This window comes from Prionailurus viverrinus, chromosome B2, assembly GCF_022837055.1.
Source record: "Prionailurus viverrinus isolate Anna chromosome B2, UM_Priviv_1.0, whole genome shotgun sequence".
Classification (NCBI taxonomy): domain Eukaryota; kingdom Metazoa; phylum Chordata; class Mammalia; order Carnivora; family Felidae; genus Prionailurus; species Prionailurus viverrinus.
The window spans coordinates 62,709,927-62,732,637 of NC_062565.1; the positions used below are offsets into that span (position 1 = coordinate 62,709,927).

At 34.1% G+C, this 22,711-nt stretch overlaps 1 protein-coding gene across 3 annotated transcripts in view; it reads left to right on the forward strand.

Annotated features, from left to right (window-relative positions):
• The window catches only part of ADGRB3 (adhesion G protein-coupled receptor B3), a 724,938-nt gene that overhangs the window by 645,762 nt on the left and 56,465 nt on the right, over positions 1–22,711 (forward strand). For all 3 annotated transcript variants that reach the window (XM_047860848.1, XM_047860847.1, XM_047860849.1), the window contains 4 exons: positions 9,837–9,987; positions 12,542–12,611; positions 15,155–15,221; positions 17,709–17,794. In XM_047860848.1, the coding sequence (XP_047716804.1) occupies positions 9,837–9,987; positions 12,542–12,611; positions 15,155–15,221; positions 17,709–17,794 (374 nt within the window). The remainder of the gene's footprint in view (positions 1–9,836; positions 9,988–12,541; positions 12,612–15,154; positions 15,222–17,708; positions 17,795–22,711) is intronic.

The following is a 22,711-nucleotide window of genomic DNA, read 5'->3' on the forward strand; positions in this document are numbered from 1 at the left end:
ATTCCTGTAAGCAAGAAATTTAGGGGAGATGCTAGATAGACAAAAAATGTGTACGTTGGTAGTAAAGAAGTTGATGGTTAGCTTAGCCCTTCAAGAAATTTGACCACGATTGGAAAGAAAGAGAACAACCCAATGAGAATCAGTGTGAATAAACCAATAAAAGAAGGCTGAATGGTTGGTTGGGTGCGTGAGTGGATAAAGATAGATTTCAACAGATTTGTAGGCTAAGAGATTATGTAGATAGGAACATGGGAACTAACTAAAGGAGGAGAGTATACAGTTGACCAAATATAGGATCAAGAGTGTTTGCTATGTATCAAGCTTATATGTATAATGACCTTTAATCTTTACAACAGCCTTATGAGGTAGATGCTATTATCATGCTCATTTTTATAATGAGGAGAGAGAGGCAAGGAGATTTTAAGTAACAAACAGTAAATGCAGCCGTGAGGGTGTGAACCCACAGTGTGACTCCAGGGACCTGTCTCAGTTCTCTTATACCATCTCCTGGAAGGGGAGGGTTCTACTTTGGAAAGGAGAAAGGAATAGATGAAATTAAGGGAGAAATTTCAAAGTAAGGAGCACAGGGAATATGAAGATCTCAACAATATGGGTAGCCTGTACCTCATCAGTAATGTTGAAGGCAAGGTTATCTGATTTTAGACTAAGGAGGAAAATGAGGGGATAAAAATGATTTTGAAGATTAGACTATGGGTGTGCAAAAAATATTGTTAGAAAGCAGAGTGAGGTGGTTAAGGAAGTACACAAGACCTGGAGGCGGAAACCATGTTTTAACTCCTCCTCACTGATCAATCATGAGACATTGGACAAGTTACTTAGTCTCTCCAAACCTTCATGTGCAAAACAGGGATGATAATCATCTGACTACATATTATTCTGTTTTATATCATTAGGAAAACCCTCTATGCTTCTTTCTTAATTTTAGACTTTTTGGACTATTTCTTTGTATTTGGTTTTCTCTATGACTTAGAGTTGACTTATTTTGATTGATAAATAAATAAATAAATAAATAAATAAATAAATAAATAAATAAATAAAATTAAGATCTGATGGGAACTGCATTTTGGGAAAGAATAACATTTATATGACGTTGAGTCTCCAATTCATGTGCATAATATATTTTCCATTTACTTATGTCTTGTTTTGTATCCTTTAATTAAATGTTATAATTACCTACATGAAGCTCTTGCACATATTTGTTAAATGTTTTTGAGTCGTTTTATAGTTTATATTGTCATTACAAATAGGACCTATTCTTTTATCTGATCATCTTTCCCTAGTGATTTTGTTTTATAGGTGCAATTTCCTTTCACAGTTTCTGAAGAACTTAGACTTTTTTGAAATTTTTATTTTTCTGTTACCTCTATTGTCTCTCCTTAGTACCCTATTTTTTCTTTCCTTGACCTTTTTTTTTCCATGTTGGAAGATTTTCTCAATTATTTGTGTGTTCATATATAAAAGCAAGGCCCTAAAAAGTGACTGGAAGTTCTATATAGACAGATGGACTTATTGAAAGGTAGATTTCACCCTGATAAAAGGAAGGAAGGCAGGAAGGCAGGGAGGCAGGGAGGGAGGTTGGGAGGGAGGTTGGGAGGGAGGTTAGGAGGGAGGTTGGGAGGGAGGTTGGGAGGGAGGTTGGGAGGGAGGAAGGAAGGAAAGAAAGGAGAAAGAAACAGATTTCACAGTGTGCTCCTCTTGGATGAGCCAGCAATGAAGATTCCTCCCCCTCTCTGGGGGTGAATTTTAATCTCTGACTTGGCATTCTGGGAGCAGAAGTAAGGGAAAAATGAGAGGAGAGTGCTTATTGTTTAATATTTACACTTGTATCTGCCTTGTACACCTACCTGTTAATGAGACTGATGCTTATGTTCTTAACCCAACCCATTCAATTTTCCAGCGACTTAACCTCCTTGTGACAGTGCTGGACTGCATTAAGTTGGGGAGGAAACGCAGAATTTCAGCTTTTTTGTATATAGATTTTTCAACCAACCTCTCTCTTTTTCAGCCCCATGCAAACCTGGGTCCTCCTTCTGTTTCCAAATATTATAACCTTTTGAAGGCCTGCAGAGTGAATTGGGTCCATTACTATCAATATTTCCTTCACCACCTCCCACACTCTATAAGCACTTAGGCTACAACATTCTCTTCCACTGTAAGTCAGTTATGCCATCTTCCCTCAACATCTGAATTTGCGAACATCTTGAGTTCACTGTTGTCTACTGTCTATTCTTTATCCTGTGGCTTAAACACTTGGTCATTCTAACATGGTTTGAGAGGGAGAAGAGAGATAAAGTTGTCATAATTAATTAGAATTTTGTATTACATTTTCCAATGGATATTGTTTATAGAAAAATTAATTTTGTATATTGATCTCAGTGTACAGGAAATGTAATTATTGTATATTTACCTTGTATCTAGCTACTTTTTTGGTTCTTCTTCTTATTTCTAATAGTTTAAAAATAGATCCTCTTGGGTTTCCTAATAAGGAGATATATTTCTTTTTATTTTTTTAGTTTTCACTTAAATTCCAGTTAACATACAAGGAGTATTAGTTTCAGGTGTACAGCTTAGTGATTCAACACTTACATACAACACCCAGTGCTCATCACAAGTGCATTACTTAATTCCTATCACCTATTTAACCCATCTCCCCACCCACTTCCCCTCTGGTAACCATCACCTTGTTCTCTATAGCTTAGAGTCTGTTTTTTGGTTTGCGTTTCTCGCTTTTTTCCCCTAAGATCATTTGTTTTGTTTCTTAAATTCCAGATATGAGTGAAATCACATGGGATTTGTGATTTCTTTGACTGATTTATTTCACTTAGTATATTACTCTCTAGCTCCATCCATATCTTTGCAAATGCCAAGATTTCGTTCTTCTTTATGGCTGAGTAATATTCCATTATGTGTCTAATGTATATATACCACATCTTCTTTAACCATTCATTAGTCAATGGATATTTGGCTGTTCCCATAATTTGGCTATTATAGATAATGCTACTATAAACATCAGGGTACATGTATTCCTTTGAATAAGTATTTTTGTTTTCAGTAAGGAGATATATTTCTACAATGATGACAGTATTGTCTTTTCCTTTCCTATTGCTTTTTCTTGTATTGTTTTGGTGAGGACCACTGTGCAATTTAGAATAGTAGAGGTCATGGTGGACCTTCTTTTTTTTATTCATAATTGATGGGGATTCTTCTAATATTTCACTGTTAAATATGTTTTTTGTCATAAGTTTTGGAGAGATAATCTTTATTAAGAATGTTCTCTATTCATAATTTGCAATAAAGATTTTTTAAGTGACAATTGGGTTTTGAATTTTAACAAGTTCTCTCCCATATTTTGATATGATCACATTTTTTTCTTTAATCTGCTATTATAATAAATACATTATATGGAGGTCACTTTTAATGTAAAATCATCCTGCATTACTGGACATACTCTTACTTGATAATGATTTATTATGCTTTTACTATACTTCTGGGTTTGATCTTTTGCTTAATACTTCCTCATTTATGTAGATAAATTAAAGTGGCTTACAGTTTTCTTGTTCTTTTTGGTGTCAGTGTTAGGCAAACCTTATAAAATGAATCAATCTTTTAGTATTTTTCTTTTTCCTGGAAATGTCTTATTAACTGGTGATTATATATTCCTTAAGATTGGGAGAATTTGCTTGTAAATCTTTGTGAAGTTTTTGTCATTTTTGGAGGATTATTTCCTTTATTACCTTTTAATTTTATCCAAAATTATTTTTTATCTCTCATGCCAATTTTGATTGTTTTTCTAGAAGAATGTCCATTTTATATAGGTTTCAATTTCATGTGTATATAGTACATATTCTTCTATGATACTTTTAATAACTTTTTTGATTTCTAATGTTATTTGTCTCCTCTCCATCTTTTAAAAAGGTCACAATTGCCAAAGGTTTACCTATTTTATTGGCCTTTTAAATTATCCTCAGTTTTATTAACTTCAGGTTATTTAGGTTAGGTTAACTTTATTGTATATTTTATTTACACTTTATTAATTTCTGGTTTTGTCTGTATTACATTTCTTCTGATTTCTTTAAGTAGCCTATTAATTTTCATTTTCCATTATTTTTCTATGTAAGGCTTTAAAAATCCTGAGTACTATCATAGCAAAATTTCACAAATTTTGATGTAAATATATATTGCCTAGTTTTTCAGTTCTAAATAGTTTATAATTTACGTTTTAATTTCTCTTTAATTCATGAACTATTTAAAAGCTTTTACCCTAAGAGGTACAGTATTATAATTTTTAGTTTTTGATTTATAATTTTATCATATTGCTGTTTGCAAAAAATGCCCTGCAATAAACTTCCTCAAATTTATTTTATTTTACTTTCTTAGGAGTAGTTAACTTCTGTATTTTGTATGTTAAAGAGCTGCACATGCTCTGTTTCTTACATATAGTAATTAATCAAAGAAAGGTTAATCACTTTTATTGTTATTATAATATTCCATGTTATCATTTTCTCCACTTTTCCTGTGACTCTGTGTATCTGTATATAACTGTTACTATTTATTTATTTATTTATTTATTTATTTATTTATTTATTTATTTAAATTCCAGTTAGTTAACATACAGTGTAATCGTTTCAGGTGTAGAATTTAGTGATTCATTTTTTCCATACAACACCCAGGGCTTATCACAACAGTGCCCTCCTTAATCCTCATCACCTGTTTAACCCATCATCCCACCTCCCATCTGGTAACTATCAGTTTGTTCTCTAGAGTTAAGAGTCTATTTCTTGGTTTGCCTCTCTTCCCCCACCACCAAGTTTGTTCTGTTTCTTAAATTCCACATATTAGTGAAATCACATGGTGTTTGTCTTTCTCTGACTGACTTATTTCAATTAGCATAATACTCTCTAGTTCCATCCATGTCCTTGAAAATGGCAAGATTTCATTATTTTTTATGACTGAATACTATTCCCTGGTGTGTGTGTGTGTGTGTGTGTGTGTGTGTGTGTGTGTGTACCCCACATCTTTCCATTAATCATATGATGGGCATTTGGGATCCAGGAATTGTGCTACAAGGCTTTTACCCAAATGATACAAAAATACTAATTTGAAGGGATACATGCACCCTGATATTTATAACAGCATTAATCAACAATAGCCAAATTATGGAAAGAGCCCAAATTTCCTGTGACTTTTTGAAAGCTGTATGTTGTCTTTCATTATAAACCTAGTTTGACAGTTTTTCTTGTAGTTTTCTCTGTTTTTGTTTCACACACTTTGAAAAATTCTTATTAGTTTCACAGAGATGTGTTCTTTGGAAACTTCTTTATCACCTACTTCTTTTATCAGCATGAAAAGTCCTTCATCTCTTTTAATGCTTTTTTTCAATATTAACATTGTGACATCTGATTTTTGCATATTAGCATTTGCTTAATATAGCTCTTTTTATCTTTTTATTCCCAGTCTTCCTGTGTCATCAGGTTTGAGCTATGTCTCTTGTAAATAAATTACTAGATTTTGATTTTTTTTATCCTATATGAAAGTTCTTAACTTTTGGATGCCTGGGTATATCAGTCAGTTCAGTGTTTGAGTCTTGATTTTGGCTCAGGTCATGATCCCAGGGTTGTGGGATTGAACCCTACATTGGGCTATGTGCTGGGTGTGGAGCCTGCTTAAGATTCTCTCTCCCTGCCCCTGCCCCTCTACCCTACTCAAACGTTCTCCTTCTGAAATAAAATTTTTAAAAAAGTCCATAACTTTTAGCTAATGAATTTAAAATATTCCCATTTCTATAATTTCGTATATGTTTGGAACTATTTTTGTTATTTTTTTATTTATCATATTTTCTAGTTTGTTTTTGTTCTTTTTCCTGCCTTTTATTAGGCTGATAATTTTTTTCTTAGTTCTATTTTTCCTCTACTATTTTATAAATATATTATTTGTTTGTACCTCTTTGTGGTTACCTTAACATTGTTAATATACATGTTCAAGCGTATTTTTCTAACACCTCGAGTCAATTAGTATCTCTAACATTCCTGAGAACAAAGAAAAGGCTTAGCATACTTTCATTTTCCCCCAATCCCTTGCAACTTTTATTTCTCTCACCTTTTAACCCTCATTACTATCATTTTGAATTTTATATATATATGGCCATATTTTTAAAATTAAAATATATTTAAGCTTTTAAATAAACATTTTTTTTAGACTTAATGTATTTCATCACTCTCTTTGCTGCCCATTACTTCTTTTATCCTATTCCCTCCTCCTGGATTTCTTCTTATTATTGGCTTATGTTGTCTACCAGTTCTCTCAGAGAGAATCCTGAAGTAGTAAACTTCAAGGTTCCTTTAATTATAAAAATATATTTATTTCTGCCTCTCACTTGAATAATAGTTTTGCTGGGTGTAGAAATCTATCTTCAAAGTTATTTTCCCTTATAATGCTGAAGGTATTATTCTACTTGTCTTCTTGTATCCTGGGTTGTTCACAAGGAGTCTGATGCCAACTTGATTATTTCTTTGTAAGTAATTTTTCTTTTGACTCTGACACCTTTTTAAGATTTTCTCTTTATCATTGATCTTCACAAATTTCATCACACTGTAACTAGGGGTGTGTGTGTGTGTGTGTGTGTGTGTGTGTGTGTGTTATCTTCAATTTATCCTTTAGACCAGAGGATCTTTGAAGTTCTGAGAAGTTTTTCCATAATATTTCTTTAAATGCTGCCTTTCCTTGAAATTGTCTCTATTTTTTCCTTCTGAACGTAGTTTCAAACAGATGTTAGAACTGTGTGTCATCTGTGTATCTTACTCCCCTATTTCCATGTCTTCATCTCTGCTCCTTATGTGTAGCTTTGAGCTGGGGTATCCTTCTGTCTGTCATCATCTGCTCGTTTTTTAGATATTTCTCACAATCTCTACCACAGTTTATACTTCTTTTCTTTAATTTTATGAAATCTTTTCTATTATCCCTGAGGATTTGGGCTGAATAATATACATGAGGGTGACAGGTATGAACAGTGCTCAGTTTGCCAATTTAAATACCTTTTCAAGTTTTGTAATATTTGTCAACCATACTCAGCACATGTAAAGGACCAAATTGAGATTCAGCAAGGTAGGTGTATCAGAAGAATTGGATGATGAACTTGAGGTGCTAGTGAGTCTCAGGTTTGGAATGGCAAGCTGTCAAGACTCACTTATTGTGGGAGTCAAAAGTAGACACACAGGTGAATAAGGAGAGGCTGTAAGACTGGAGGTCATGACAATGAGTCCAGTAGTAGGAAAATTGAACAGATGACGTATATAAATCTGCTTATAGAAAAATAGAACCAGAGTGAGATTTCTAAATGTAAAAGTCTCTAGTACTGAGGGGATCCAAGAGATGGTCAATGTGGGATATAGGTTATGTGGAAAAAGGAAATCAAGGAATCCTGAACCCTGAATATTAGAAAGGCTACTCGTGTGGAAACTGAGATGACACATGTGGAAAATAGTTTATTTGAAAATTGCTATTATAAAAGTTGTATCTTAAAAATACAGTTTATCGAATCTATCAGAAAAATTGTGTGTCTCATGTGCAATGTCTGAGTTTATAGTGATTCTTCATATGATGAAGAAAAATTAGCTCTCTCTTTATTTTCAGGAACATAGATTTTGTTGTACTCTTCACATAAGATAAGTTTTGTGACTTTAGACCACTTTTTCCATATATATACATTCTTTGGGTTGAGACAGCTTTCCTTCATAGAGCAGTTTCTAGACATATATGAATATTCATCTCATTATAGTAGAATGCGATCGCTCATAAAAATGGGTCTTAGTTCTCTAGTTACTACACATTTTCCACGCATACTGTGGCCATATTCTTGTCTAGAGAGACATGAATTATTGAGATAAATGTCAGTAGCCCCAAATGGCATCCATTTCAATTTGTATTAGAATTAAAGTGTGTAACAGAGAGTCCCAAAGCAACAAACATAATATAGAAAGAGCAAATTAAGTCTCTGTATTGACACATTGAGCATTTTATTATTTCTTATAAAATCTCAGTGCATCTAGTACTTAGCATTTAATATTGCAATATTTTTACATTGTTTTATACAACCTTATATTGATAGTTTAAAATGGGGAAGGAATAATTTTGCTAGCACATACAATTGAGATGGGACCAACTGGTGGAAGGAAATGACAGGTGAATTAGAAAGTGTAACAATGGGTATTAAATGGAAGAGTTATCTTTGAAATTCAGATTGGGATCAGGAACCGTAGATCAGGAGTGAACAAAAGTAGTCAGCCTGCAGATATTTAAACCCTTACCTGGAAGAAAAGTCTCAATGTCTCAAGTATAGAAGGAATCACAGTTGGTTCAAGTGACTACATTATGCCTGAAATAGGAGTAAAGGTATGAGGAAAGGGTTCTAGAAATCCATGACTTTATCATACTGAGAATTGTCATCTTTGTGAGGATAAACATAAGTAACCTAGGATTTTTAAGTGCTACATGAAATAAGGAATCACATGCTGAAAACCAACTGGTAACACCTTAGTACTGTTTTTAAAATAATGATGACTATGGTCATAATCAGTTGATGCACTTGCTATATGCCTAGCATGGTGCTACTCAGCTTCTGTACATTATCTCTCAACATTTAAAACAACCTTGAGAGATAAGCATGGTGAAGTTCTTTTTATAGGATTAAAAGAACTGAAAAGCTGAATTAACATCTGGTGAATTTCAAGAGAATAAGCAAATAATAGGAATAATTTGGGCCAAAAATTTAAAAGACATTTGACTTTAACAGTGTATTGGGTGGAGGTGGGAAGATGAGAGTTGTATTTTTATTTCTCTGTTAATGAGGTTTTTTTATGATTGTTTTTCTACTTCTGTGCTTTGCTCTTTTCAGTTTTGGGGAATAGCAAGACAGACTGACAGAGGAAGTTTAGTTAGTTACTAAATTTAGTTTAGTTACTGATTCTGATTTATGAAGACTTGCATTTTAACAAGATTTACACAAAGACATTATACTAGTAGTGAAATAAGGAACAGCTTCTACCAAAATTCAGCTGCTCACCTTCGCAGATGAGTCACGAGTAACTAATGGTTGGCACATTCAGAATGATTAACTTGTGTAAAGTAAAATATCTATGAAATCATGGCTGTGTACTGCCAGTGACTCGATTAACTTTTCAAAATGACTTGATTACATACAACACATTGTAATGCAATAATAAAGAACAATGTATTAAGTACTTAAAAATACTTATGTTATTTTTGCACTAGGCTATTAACCAAATCTCATTTTATACTTTTCTACCTTGAATATCACACTTGTATAAAAGCAATTTTTCCTTTTGGATGGCTGTTGGGTTGTAATCTTAACATCAACACAGATAAAATAACAAAGAATTACCAGATAAAATGGAAGGATCAAGAACGTAGCCAAAAGAGTTATGCAAGATGTCTGTAACTTAAATTAAACTGAAGATAGGACCATTCCCATAATTACATTTCAAGAAAAAAAAATTCCAAGTAAAGTAGTAATTGTAATCTCCCTTGGGTTTTAATTTATATTCAGGCTTCTCCTCATAAAAAAATGAACATGTAAATGGAATTAGGACATATCTTTTTTTCTATCATACATATCATATGCAGCATAAAGACTGCAGGGTTTCTAATTTCTGTAAATAATTACTCTGTCACACAGGAGAGGTAGATATTTGAAATAAAAGGAATGAGTTGAAGATGAACAGTCCTCTGGAGGACACAAGATTACCCCCCACCCCCCACCCCCCCACTATATTCAGTGTGAGTCTTTTCTGTTTCCACAGAGCATCTGTACAACCACCACTGCATTTTTGCACTTTTTCTTCCTGGCTTCGTTCTGTTGGGTTTTAACTGAGGCGTGGCAGTCCTATATGGCTGTGACTGGAAAAATTAGGACCCGGCTTATAAGGAAACGTTTTTTGTGCCTTGGATGGGGTAAGCATATTAATATGCCCTTTCATGCTCTTGTTGTTAAAATGACTTTGAACACATATAATGAAGCAATAGGGTGTGATTATCCCCAACCTACTTTTTTTTGTCCAAGTTGATAAATGGAAGTGAAAATACATGAAGCTGGTCATTTTTGAACATTCTTTGAGCATTTGGAACTTTAAGAAGGAGTAAATATTGGATGACCACATAGCCATTCAGTTAAGCAGTGATGTAAGAAGAAGCCTAGGATAGCTACAGGCAGTACAGCAAAGTGTTCTCTGCTAATACATTCTGAAAATGCAAAATGTCTTACAGTGTTCAGGGCTCAAAACAGGTGCTAGTCACATATTTCCCACAAGAAAACTTTGAGAAGTCCATTCCAAGAGAGCTCAAAACAATTGAGGACTACAGCTGTCCATCACAGGAAGAAAGTCCACTTAGAGAGTGAATGAAACCTTGTGACTAGTGTGTAGGGTCCTCAAAGGAAAAAGAGAATTGTTGACAGACCGAGAATTAATTCATTGTTTGCTTTTCTTTATTAGGAAAAGTTTCTGTCAAATTGCCTTACGAAATGGGCATCTTGAAGATCCATGCATTTCATAAGGCCCATTCTAATGTTTAATTAGAATTAATTAGTTTAATTAGAATTAATTAGTTACTTTAAAGAAACTAGTTTCAGAAAACCTCAGGATTTTGTCATTTTTGCCTTTGAGTCCTGAAAGACTTGAACTAAAAAAAATGGGGAATTTTGGACCAAATATACAACAGATACCTAATGGACCAGAAGACTGGAGAATAGGATGCTTGATGGAGGCTGATAAATTACAAATAAGCGGACTTATTACAATAACAGAATAATTCATACTGGAAAAAGTAGGATTAATATATTAGGACTCTTTACACAGGCAAATGGGAGAATGTATTCTACTTGCGCCTTCATAAAACTTTTGTCTGAATTTCATGACAAAGACCTTCTAGAGTTAAATTGGTACTGAATCAGGGGACACTTTTGTCGTGAATCAGTGCCATAGATCCAAGAAATATAGAATGCAGGTAAGTGACTTTACCTAAGTATAAAAAGTGGCAGTTTTCAAGAATGGTAACTACCTCATTTTGTATCATTATTAAAGATCTTGAGGAGAGGGCTGACAGCTGGTCTCCAAGTTTACAGATAATGTTAAACTACTCTGAATAGCAAAAAAGCTAAGGCAATGGTGCTAGACTATCAAGAATTCTGGGAGGTGGCAGATTAGTGGCATGTGAATTTCTATACAGCAAAGTGCAATGTAATAAATTTGGGAAAATAATTTGTATTTACAATACAAATAAATACAATACAATACAATACAATAAATGGTACAGGTTGAAGACTATTAATGCTTTAGCTATGACCCAGAAGAGAATTTTTTTCTAATGAACTTGATGTAATCAGTCAAAAAGTCAACTATATATATCCGTGTGTGTGTGTGTGTGTTTGTGTGTGTGTATGGGGTGGGAGAGGCCCATATTTGTTTAAAAATATGATGTGTCCCTCTGAGATGCCCTTCATATTTTTTGTCATTAAACCTCATGAAGGAATGTGGTGTCACTTGAAAAGACTCACAGAAGAGAATAGCAGGAAGGAGGGGAAATGATAGGAAGAAAGAAGGTAGGTGGAGGGGACTCAAGAAGGTGATTAGATGATGGATTTTCAACATGAAAAGGCAAACATCACCTTCCTGAAAAGAAGACATGACCACAATTTTTGTAAAATAATTAAACAGCATGGATTAGACTGAGCTCTGTTCAGCAAAACACAGGGGCATTCCTTTGAACTTGAGTAAGGAGAGCATGATTCAGACAAACATAAACTAAAAGCTGTTAGGTCAGAATTGGCACAGGTATGTGGGCAATTGAATTCCAAAATGGACTGAGCAATGTGTGGAGTGATACCTACCGAGAAGTGCATGAAGCAAAACTGGCATATATTTTCTGACCTTCATTCAGGATTGCTAAAAGGAATATGACCAAGAAGCCCCAAAATTAATTCCTTAGGGCCCTTAATTTGGCCCTACACTCTTGTTATTATAAGTAAATCATAAAGAAAGAATTACATGAATGCTTTACTTTTTTCTGTCTTATAATAAGTACAACTTGATATGAATCAATATGGGGCCACCTGAAATGTTCCACTTCTGTGATATTCTATCACAGCAGAACATCCATTTTTTGCCTTTCTGATTTTATAACTATAAATTTCCTTTATAACAATGTAAACCCCTAGGGAAAAATAACTTAAAAGATATACTAAATCTCTGTTATTAGTTTCCTTTAAACCCATGTCAAATGTGGTGGTAACCTAGCAACATTAGAGAAGTGCACTGAGTTAAAAACCCAGCTGTCGCTCTCATATTTTTGTACTTGAAAGAAATTTTGTAATGGAAACATACTTTATGAAGGAATTCATCCAAATGTAGTTGCTTCGATGTAAGCATTTTGAGTCTGTCCTAGCTTTTCTTGAGCCAGAGTGCACAGTGGTTACAGCTGAACGTGAAGTCTGACCATGTTTTTCTTGCAGGTTTACCAGCATTAGTAGTGGCCACATCAGTAGGCTTCACAAGGACGAAAGGATATGGCACTGATCACTAGTAAGTCCATCCACAGTGATAAATCGTGTTTATAATTAAGTAAATCATCATCTATGCTCCATTAGTCTTGGTTGGCACTGCTGATGCCTTGCATTTTGTCACTGAGTCATTAACAATGGTAGAAATCACATTAGTGAGGAATGATATAAGGTAGCTGAAATGCACAGAGGTTAGGAAGTAAGTGGCGAAGCCCTGTTCAGAATCCTTGTTTCAATTTCACATTTCTTCATAAGGACAATGAATTTGATTTTTAAAATATTTCAATATTTACTTTGTGTGTTTAATCTCAAATGCATTTGTTTAGATCTGGATAAATCTTGATGTTTACCTTTTAGAATATGATCCTGATGTGAGCTTCTAATTTCACTGATGATAATGTATATTAGTATCAACCAAGTTGTGAAAGATCAGCTCAAGTTTTGTTGCCGTGTTAGGGAAATACTGAAACATAAGGATCAGGGGGATCAGTAAATTACACATTAGAAAATGCCTAGGCTGCGGGAGAAATTAGAGGGAAGAAAGAGGGTGGGGTATCAGCCCATCCTATCACAGCTGTAACACTGATAAATTCAAGAGAGATTTTATAAATAAAGTTTATATTGAAATATTTAAAATTTAAAACAATGCACTTTCATATTTTATTTCATCTGCTCTCTCAAGGTGAGGAAGCAGTTGAGAAGTGGAGAAAAAGATGGGCGCATCTTCTTACAAGTATAAATTTTTAAAGTGAGATTTTCGGTTTGTCTTCAGGTTTGAGATGGGAATTAGTGCTTATTAGTCCTTCTAGTGGGCTCATCCAAATGGAGACTGTGAGAAGAGACATCATTCCACCTGCCCAACAAAAGGACATTTCCAAAGAATTTAAAGAACTCATGTCATTAGAGCACTTGTTTTTCTTCTGCCATCTATGTTATAAACACACAAACAAGCAAAACTCCCTGATAGCGTTATGTTGTAGTGTAGTGCTTACTACAGCACTACTACCTTTAAGCCATTACCTTTTACAGGAGTATGACTTTCGGTATAAATCCAGTATTTGAAAGGCACTGTGTTGGAGATATAGCAAGAGGTAGGAATTATGGATGATATGGTTCCAACTTTCAAAGAGTTTGTGATTGAAACCGAGTACAATATAATGAGTAGTATGTCAGTTTAAAGATTAACTCACAAAAATACAGTAGAAAATCAGTGGCAGTCTCAGAGACACCAAACTACAGTGTTCTATCAGACTAAAGGCTTTTCGCCCAGGTGTTTTATTTTAAAACGTAGATGTTAAATTATCAACCCTAAAGTAGGAAAGTAGAATTTTATCTGTTCACTGTTATGGCAAGGAGAAATAACTAAATGCAGACTTCGAATACCCACATACACACACATTTGTTTTAGGTATATATCGATACATGCATTGCTGTGTGTGTGTGTGTGTGTGTGTGTGTGTGTGTGTGTGTGTGTGTACCTACTAGATTAAAATTTTTAATTAAGATAAAATTTATGCAGAGCAGCATTCACACTGTTAAGTGTGTAGTTCTGTGAGTTTTAACAAATGCCTAAGTCAGGTAACCACCACCACAACCAATATAGAAAAAGTGTGTCCTTAGAACCAATATACAACAGTTATTGTTAATTGTTAATTTTGGAGGCAGCATGATGATTCTGTGGACCTAGAAGTAATACTGACAGGGTCAAATGTCCAAAGCAGATGCAAGAAGTAGTAGGTGTGACTCATTGCATCAGCAGAGATAAAACATCTCCTGGTGTTTTCCTACATTCCTTATATTTCCTTATATTCCTAGACCATGCACATGCAGATGGGCCACCTTGCAAAGCCTCCAGTGCCAAGCCCCATGCCTTCTTCATGCCTCTCTACTGTGAGAGAATAAGTGTTCTTACCTAAATGGGTTACCATGTCAATATCAGTACAAACCTGCATTTCCTGGTGAATTTAGTAATTGAAATAAACACAGCCACACTTATTTTTATTCAAAAGCTTATCTTTACTGAATTTTGTTAGTAGTCTGGGGCAAAAGTAAAATCAGAACAAAAAACAAGTGCACAAAATATAGATTATTTGTTCCTTTCAATGATGGCTTTTAAACCAATTTCTCCCAATATCTCAATGGCCTCAAGGAAGAACACATAAATGGCATACGCAAGAGTCTAAAAGCATGCTGTTCTTGCTTGAAAGAGCATTTGAAAATTTTCATAATGGATACAGAGCACCATTTTACAAAACTTATGTGATAGTCACCTTTGTACTAAAAGTCAATATAAAAATCTCACTGGAAGAGTAATTTGTCTAAAATGTTTTAACTGCCTGAAAGTAAGGCCTTATAATAAAAGTTCCTTTTCTGCGAAAGGTGTATAGTGTTTCTCACGCATCAAATGCTCTCATTTTCGCTTTTTCCACCTCTTCCATGCATTTCTGCTTAATTACAAACCTTCAAAATGGGCCCAAATTTGAACGCTAAGTAATTTGTATCACACTTCAATGGTTTAGCACTTATCACTAATTTCTGTTAGTTTTTATCTGATGTTGTTTTTAGCTGCTGGCTCTCTCTTGAAGGAGGACTACTCTACGCTTTTGTTGGACCTGCAGCTGCTGTTGTCCTGGTAAAACATCAAAATCTACTCGTTCTGTTTTCTTATCAAAGACTACTTGGCTTCAATTACAGTGACAATTTTTGTGTTCACTGTAAAGAAACTTTAACGTAGAATGTATTATTACTTCATTGTTAATTACTACTTAAATTTGAATACCAACTGCTCTTTAGTCCTTTAGTACTCTAAAATACTCTTACTTTGAAGACTGAAGAATATTGAACATGCTTACAGTAATTTCACATTTATGAAGAAGTTTGAGTAAGTTTCAACCGATTCTTCATTGTTAATGTACACAATCAATTATTATTTCACTTTACACCATTCTGTGCAATCTCCATCGTTGTTAAGATCGCTTAATCTTAGTAACTGCTGCTGCTACCAAATGTCAACAAGAAAACTTATGTCCATATGTCAGAGTTTCCTAACCTCAGTGCACAGATTTTGGATAACATATTTCTTTGTTGTGGGGCTGTCCTGTATATGTCAGGATGTTTAACAGCATCCCTGGCCTCTACCTACTAGATAGATACCAGTAGTATCCTCAGGTTGGTAAAAATCAAAGCTGTCTCCAGACATTTCCCAATATTCCCTGTGGGCAAAAATCACCCCCGAGTTGAGAACCCCTGCCGTATTTTGTGCATAAGGATTTAAATTTTTTTCTTTTTAGAATCACTAAATAATTCCTTTACATATTTAATTATGGGAACATGGAATTTGCTACCAATTTACCTTTCGTTCTCTCACTTTGATATTCTAGATTACAATACAAATCTTTCTCGTCTAATAAATCTTTAAATGAAAATGTAAGGGGGAAAATGGTGTGAATTAAATACAAAGATCCACATCACTGTGCAATTAGAGTTCTAATTGGAGAACTACCCTTTGGTTTCTTGAACAATTCATTGCATATATGGAAGCTAGCAATATCTTTATTAATAACTCTATATGATTTTTTCTTTCTTTAACATTTGCTCTCCATCTTCTAAACTATAGCAGGGAGCAGAAACTGTCCATGATTCACAAGACAAAATCTAGGCATCAGTTTTAGAGAAGAGCATAGGGAGATGGAAGCTATTAGGCACATTTTTGTCTGCTGCATCGAATTCTTATTTAATCAATTGAATTATTTCCCTAAGGTACCAAGTTAATATACATATAACCCTAAAATGGAGAAACAAAGAGTATATGTATAATTGAAAAACCAAAGTATGGTCTTTGGAGTAGTGATGGATTCCCTCATGATTAAATTGTAGATTAATAGAATCCATGGAATACACGTTTTTTCTCCTAGTTCATATAATGAGAAATGTGAAGATGAGTAAGTCTCTCTCTTGATTAAATGGTATCTTGTCAGAAAGCTATGAAGAGTGACACTTCCTAATAAGTCCCTACCTATCAGTTGCTTTGGATCTTCCTTATACCAGCAGTTAAACAGATTTCAGCTTTATATTTCATCTGGCCAATGTTCTGGGAAAAAGGAATTTTTCTTTTTTCTTAACCAGTCATCCTGTTTAATTTAAAACAGACTTTTGTGAACCACTAGTTTCAATGTAAAGGCTTCATCATTTGCACTGGGGGACGCACCAAGATTCCATTGATCATGGAGGGTAAGGGGCAGGAAGGCAAAAAGAAAATATTTTTCCTTGATTATCTTGGTCTCAGCGTTGGACTGGATTCCTTTGTCAGGAAGTGCTGGTAGGTTAGAGAACTGTGGGCGCTCATCATAATAAGTTGCTACAAATAGACCACAGACATCTCTACAGCTTTTTACAATTTTACTTGAGAGAGAAAAATATGTGTGATTTCATTTCAGATGTATTATGCGCAAAGATCTTTTAAGTGAGAGTAAGAGAGTCTTAGAAAATGCTGAGAAGTGTTCAATAGAGCACGTTTTAAGAGTTGATGTTAGTATCCATCTCCTAAAGGATGCTGGTGAGTTGAATAGGCTTTCTCTTTTGTCTAGAAAAGCATGGTACATCAAAATGCTCCCCCAACCCATAGGAGAGATAGCTACACAGTATGAGGAATTTAGACATTCTTTTCTCACTTCTGGGGACAATGACAAATTCTTAGCACCTTTGGCTGCCAGGGCTCAATCTAGTCTCACACTGTGAGACTGAAAATCTTTTGATTCTCATAGGGTAAAACTCATTTAGACAATTGATTTTAATCAAGGGTGACTTAGAATGCCAGACTCACATATTATGGCACTGTTTAAAAGGTAGACAATTGAATGTTAATCTCCTCGGTGTTAACTGCAAAGCATGGAAATTTAATGTACTTAACGTACTTTAAAACTTTAAGGTTAACACACCATTGTTAAATTGTTCTCCTTTATGCACTTATAAAATATTTGACAAGTGCTTTCTCTCACTACTGTTGTGAGTTTATAATTCTGAAATGGTTATAAATTAATCAAAGAGGGTTTTCAGGAGAAACAGGGACCTAATTTCCTTCAATATCATTGAAAGGTCAACCTTTGTTTCTGTTTGACAGGTCAACATGGTGATTGGCATTTTGGTATTTAATAAACTTGTTTCCAGAGATGGGATCCTAGATAAAAAGCTCAAACACAGAGCCGGGTAAGCTGCAATTGGTGGATTTTGTAGGTTCCTTACCAGTGAATCCCATACTCCAATTCCAGATCATCATTGACTGCATTTTAACTGTGCCTTGAATTTTGTTCCTGATGAACCGATGTGTCTGGTAGAGTCTGCCATTCAGATTTTTTTTTCAATGTGCTATTCTTAAGTAATGCAACTAATATCTAAAAATAATTTTTAAGACCATTAGAAAGTCTGGGTTTGTTTGTGCGTATTGCTCGTTTGTAAGATAAGAAGATTAGATGTTAAGGCTGGAGTGAAAATACTTGTTCTTTTGTTTGTTTGTTTGTTTGTTTGTTTCAAGTTTTATTTAAATTCCAATTAGCTAATCTATAGTGTAATATTGGTTTCAGGAGTACAATTTAGTGATTCATCACTTACATACAACAGAGTGATCATCACAATAAGTGCCCTCCTTAATGCCCATCACCCATTTGGCCCATCCCCTGCTGACCTCCATTAAACCTCAGTTTGTTTTATATAGCTAATAGTCTCTTATGGTTTGTCTCCCTCATTCTCTTTTTTCTTCCTTCCCCTATGTTCATCTGTGTTGTTTCTTAAATTCCATATATGAGTGAAATCATATGGTACTTGTCTTTCTCTGACTTGCCTCACTTAGCTTAATTCTCTATAGCTCCATCCATGTTGTTGAAATGGCAAGACCATTCTTTTTTATGGCTGAGTAATATTCCACTGTGTGTGTGTATACCACATCTTCTTTATTCATTCATCAATTGATAGACATTTGGGCTCTTTCCATAATTTGGCTGTTGTTGATAATGCTGCTATAAACATTGGGGTATAAAAATACTTGTCCTTAGTTGAACATTTTCAAAGTCCCCTTAGTTTGCATCACAATGGACAGGAGGGTAGATCAAACATAATGTTGATATGTGACACAATGGAATCGAGACAAGTAATTCCTACTAGGGCAAAAATACTAGATTCTCTTTGATTAATTGTATATATCAGAAAATTTCTTCATATGAAACAATCACTAATGAAACAGTATTCTTGTCATATATTTTCATTTTTTATGATGTTTTGACTATAAATTGCTAGGAAGAGTTATTTTTAATTTTCATTTGCACATTTTAACCACTTATAAAATTTAGGAAAGCGTCTCCTTTAATTTTACTGTTACTATGATACCACCACATTTAATGACTAACAACATTCCATAAGCAGATTGATACCAGCCTTTTAAGGTTACACAGTCACCTCATCTTACAAATTTGTAGAAATCTAAAGGAAATATTAATGCTTTTGAATTTTCTTGTGTATATTTTCTTATAAAAAGTTTATAGCTTTCTCCTTTATATTTAGCTCTACTTTCATTCAAAACTTACCCTACAATTGTTATTTCTTTACTAATTTATAGTACTATTTAATAGTCATAGTATTTGATCACTGAGCAGTGAGAATTTTAAGTCCTTTATGTTTATAATCTATGCAATGACTTCTAAGATAACCAAGGTATGTTTTCCCCTAGTAAAAGACTCGGTTTAATGCTTATATAAAATATAAATATAAATATAAAAATTTGATACCATTAATATCAAACATTAGAACTGCAATGATGTAACAAAACATCACTGGAGGTTCCCTTCAAAGGGGGGCCATCACATCAGAGGAGTCTCCATAGACTTTTCAGTTCAGATGAGTCTCTATAGTATCTTTAACCAGCTAAACCTGAACCTGCACAGACACTGCTTTCTGTACCACTTGAACTTGAAGCTTTCACACTATTATTCTGCCATGTATGGTTGGACTTGGAGCAATAGCTTCAGTATTTCTTCCCAGATTAATTCTTTAAGAATAAATTGACCGTACTGAGTATGGTGTATGGAAACTCACTTCTGCCACTAGTGGCATGCACACACGTGTATTATTAATTGGAGGCGTGGGCGTTAGTGGTTAGGAGAAAGCTTTGAGGTAAAAAAATGTTTTTAAATAAAGCCATGCTCAGTATCTAGCTCTGTAGTTTACTAGCTGTGTGTGTCTTTCGGCATGTTATTTCATTTTTCTGGGGTTCGGTCTTCATACCTGCAAAATGGGGATAATCATTTTTGCTTCATAATAGAGTATATGAAATATAATGTATATAAAGGATTCATTAGAGTAGCAAATAGCAAGTACTCATTCAACCAATTGTGGCTATTTTTATGATGAGTTAAATGAAGAAAAAACCCTGATTTCTATCAATCAAGCATCTATGCTTCCACCACTGATGACCTTGAGGTCAAAAAAAAAAAAAAGAGAGATGAGATCATCAGAATGAGTATAAAGCTAAGGATTTATTACATTTGCAGTTAGTATTTTTTTCTCATTTAATCATTTTATATGTAATATCCAGTTTGATTCACATAGCTCTTTGTAAGAGAAAACATATGTTTAAGAGAAATGACAGCTTTGTCATGTTATGAATTTAGAAATTATCCACTTTAATCTACACATTAATTTTAAAACGTCTACTTATAAAAATAGTATTAGAAGTTACATCTGTTTTACTGGCAAAATCGAGCCAGTGTTTTTCTGGTTCAAAGGCCACTATTGAAGAAATAAAAATGTTAATATGTGTATAAAAAAGCAGAATGTTGATTACTGTTCAAAGCAGAAAAGAATTATCAACAAGTTAATAACTCTAGGTGTTAAGAAAGTCTTTCTATAATATAAAATGCAATTTATGCCAAAGTATGTATAGATTGAAATTTGCTATTTCAAAATGTTATTGAAGGAAATTTTTTAGAAAATATAAGTGATAAGCAGCATCTGGGTGGCTCAGGGGGTTTAGAGTCCGACTTGGCTCAGGTCACAATCTCACAGTTTGAGAGTTTCAGCCCCTCATTGGGCTCTGTGCTAACAGCTCCAAGCCTGGAGCTGGAGCCTGCTTTAGATTCTGGGTCTCCCTCTCTCTCTGCCCCTCCCCTGCTCTTACTCTGTCTCTCTTTCTCTCAAAAATAAATAAACATTAAAAAATACTTTAAAAATATATGTATATATAAGTATTTGAAGCTACTTTCACTTCACAGAGAATCAGTGAAGGCAATCATAAAGACTTCAGTGAACAATCAATAATCAGAATTAACTATGGAAACGTTGAGTAGGAAGTTAATTAACTTAACAGTTGATGCCCCTAATTGTAAATATTGACCATTTCAGATTGAAAAAATATATATATCATGTTTATGACTTGATATGTTTATGAAACATTGTTTATTATTTAGACTCAAATATGTTCCTCTTCCCATTTTTTCTTTGTTTCCTCCATTTTATAATTATTATAAACTAACCAAGCATAGTTTATGCTCAATAACTATTTATAAAGGAATGAGTGAATGAATATTTAAAAATACAGTGTCTTGACAAGTTTAATACCCAAATTATATTAAGTTTTTCTAACATGTAAAATATAGTTACCCAAAAGGGATTGATTGTAATTAACACATCCTATATAAAAAAAATTGGAAATAATGAAAAGACAAAATGGCATGTGTCTTCTTAGAACATCTCAAGCAAAATATTTCACTTTTTTTTCCCCTTTTTCTTCAATGGGACTTTCTTATCTACTGTTTTAAACTGGTTTTATCTCATCTACATAAGTTAAGGAAACTACCAGGATCTTGTACAAATATCATGAGATTTTTTCCAAAGGGAAAGGGTAATATTTTCTTTTCAGGTAATTTACATGGTATCAACAATAAACCAATCGGACAAATTTTTTTTCTAAGCAAAAGAAAAACAAAATTGGGAAGGGAAACTTGTAGACCTCAAGACCCTGCATGAGTAGACAGCATAATCTGGATGAAATGACTGTGTTGCTGCCCTGGTGAATATGGTAACATTTGAACTTATGGGAAATTCAATTTTTTTAACCGTTGACACTTTTTATTTTATACATGTATAATTTCCCCTGTAACAAAGAAACAAGATTTTATTTCCATTGCAGCAACCCTGTTCTGCATTTAGACTATGTGTTCTTCATACTGTATTAATTTCTGTAGTGGTCATACAAACTAGGGGAAAATATTCTATCTCCTTGGATAACGTATCTTTCCTCTGTTCCATATACATCTAATAGTCAAATTCCAAAAGTGCCCAACCAGTTATCATCAAGTGTAGCTTTCAACAGTTAGTCCTGACTGAAGGAAGTATGTATAGCCTTTTAGTCACAATCAATCTCAACTAAAGAGAAATAAGCATTTCAAATACTGACTTCAGATTTATTTTCAGGAAAGTCCATACTTAGAACAAATTAGTTTTTCTCAAAGCTAAAATATTTGTACCATATACTAAAATTAATTTTTAGTCACCTTTGGCTTTTCAATCTTGTTTTAGCGCCTAGAGACAAAGAGTCCTTAAATTGAGAAAGCCACATTTGTATTTAAAGCACAGATACCCAATAGCATATCTTCTCTGATAAAGGAAACAATAAATAAGTCATGTCTTTTTAATATTAATCTGATGGAACTTAACAAGATTGAAGACACTAAAATATATAGTTAGGGCAATTATGTGAATTCCTGCTTTTCATCAGAATAATCTATGGAGCTTTAAAAAACACAAATGCCTGCACCCTATTAAATTGGAGTCTTTGGGGTCTATCTATCTATCTATCTAGATATATATCTATCTCTAGCTCTATCTATCTATATAGATGGATAGAGATAGATAGAGCTAGAGATAGATATATAGATATCTCTATATGGGGCGCCTGGGTGGCGCAGTCGGTTGAGCGTCCGACTTCAGCCAGGTCACGATCTCGCGGTCCGGGAGTTCGAGCCCCGCGTCGGGCTCTGGGCTGATGGCTCAGAGCCTGGAGCTTGTTTCCGATTCTGTGTCTCCCTCTCTCTCTGCCCCTCCCCTGTGCATGCTCTGTCTCTCTCTGTCCCAAAA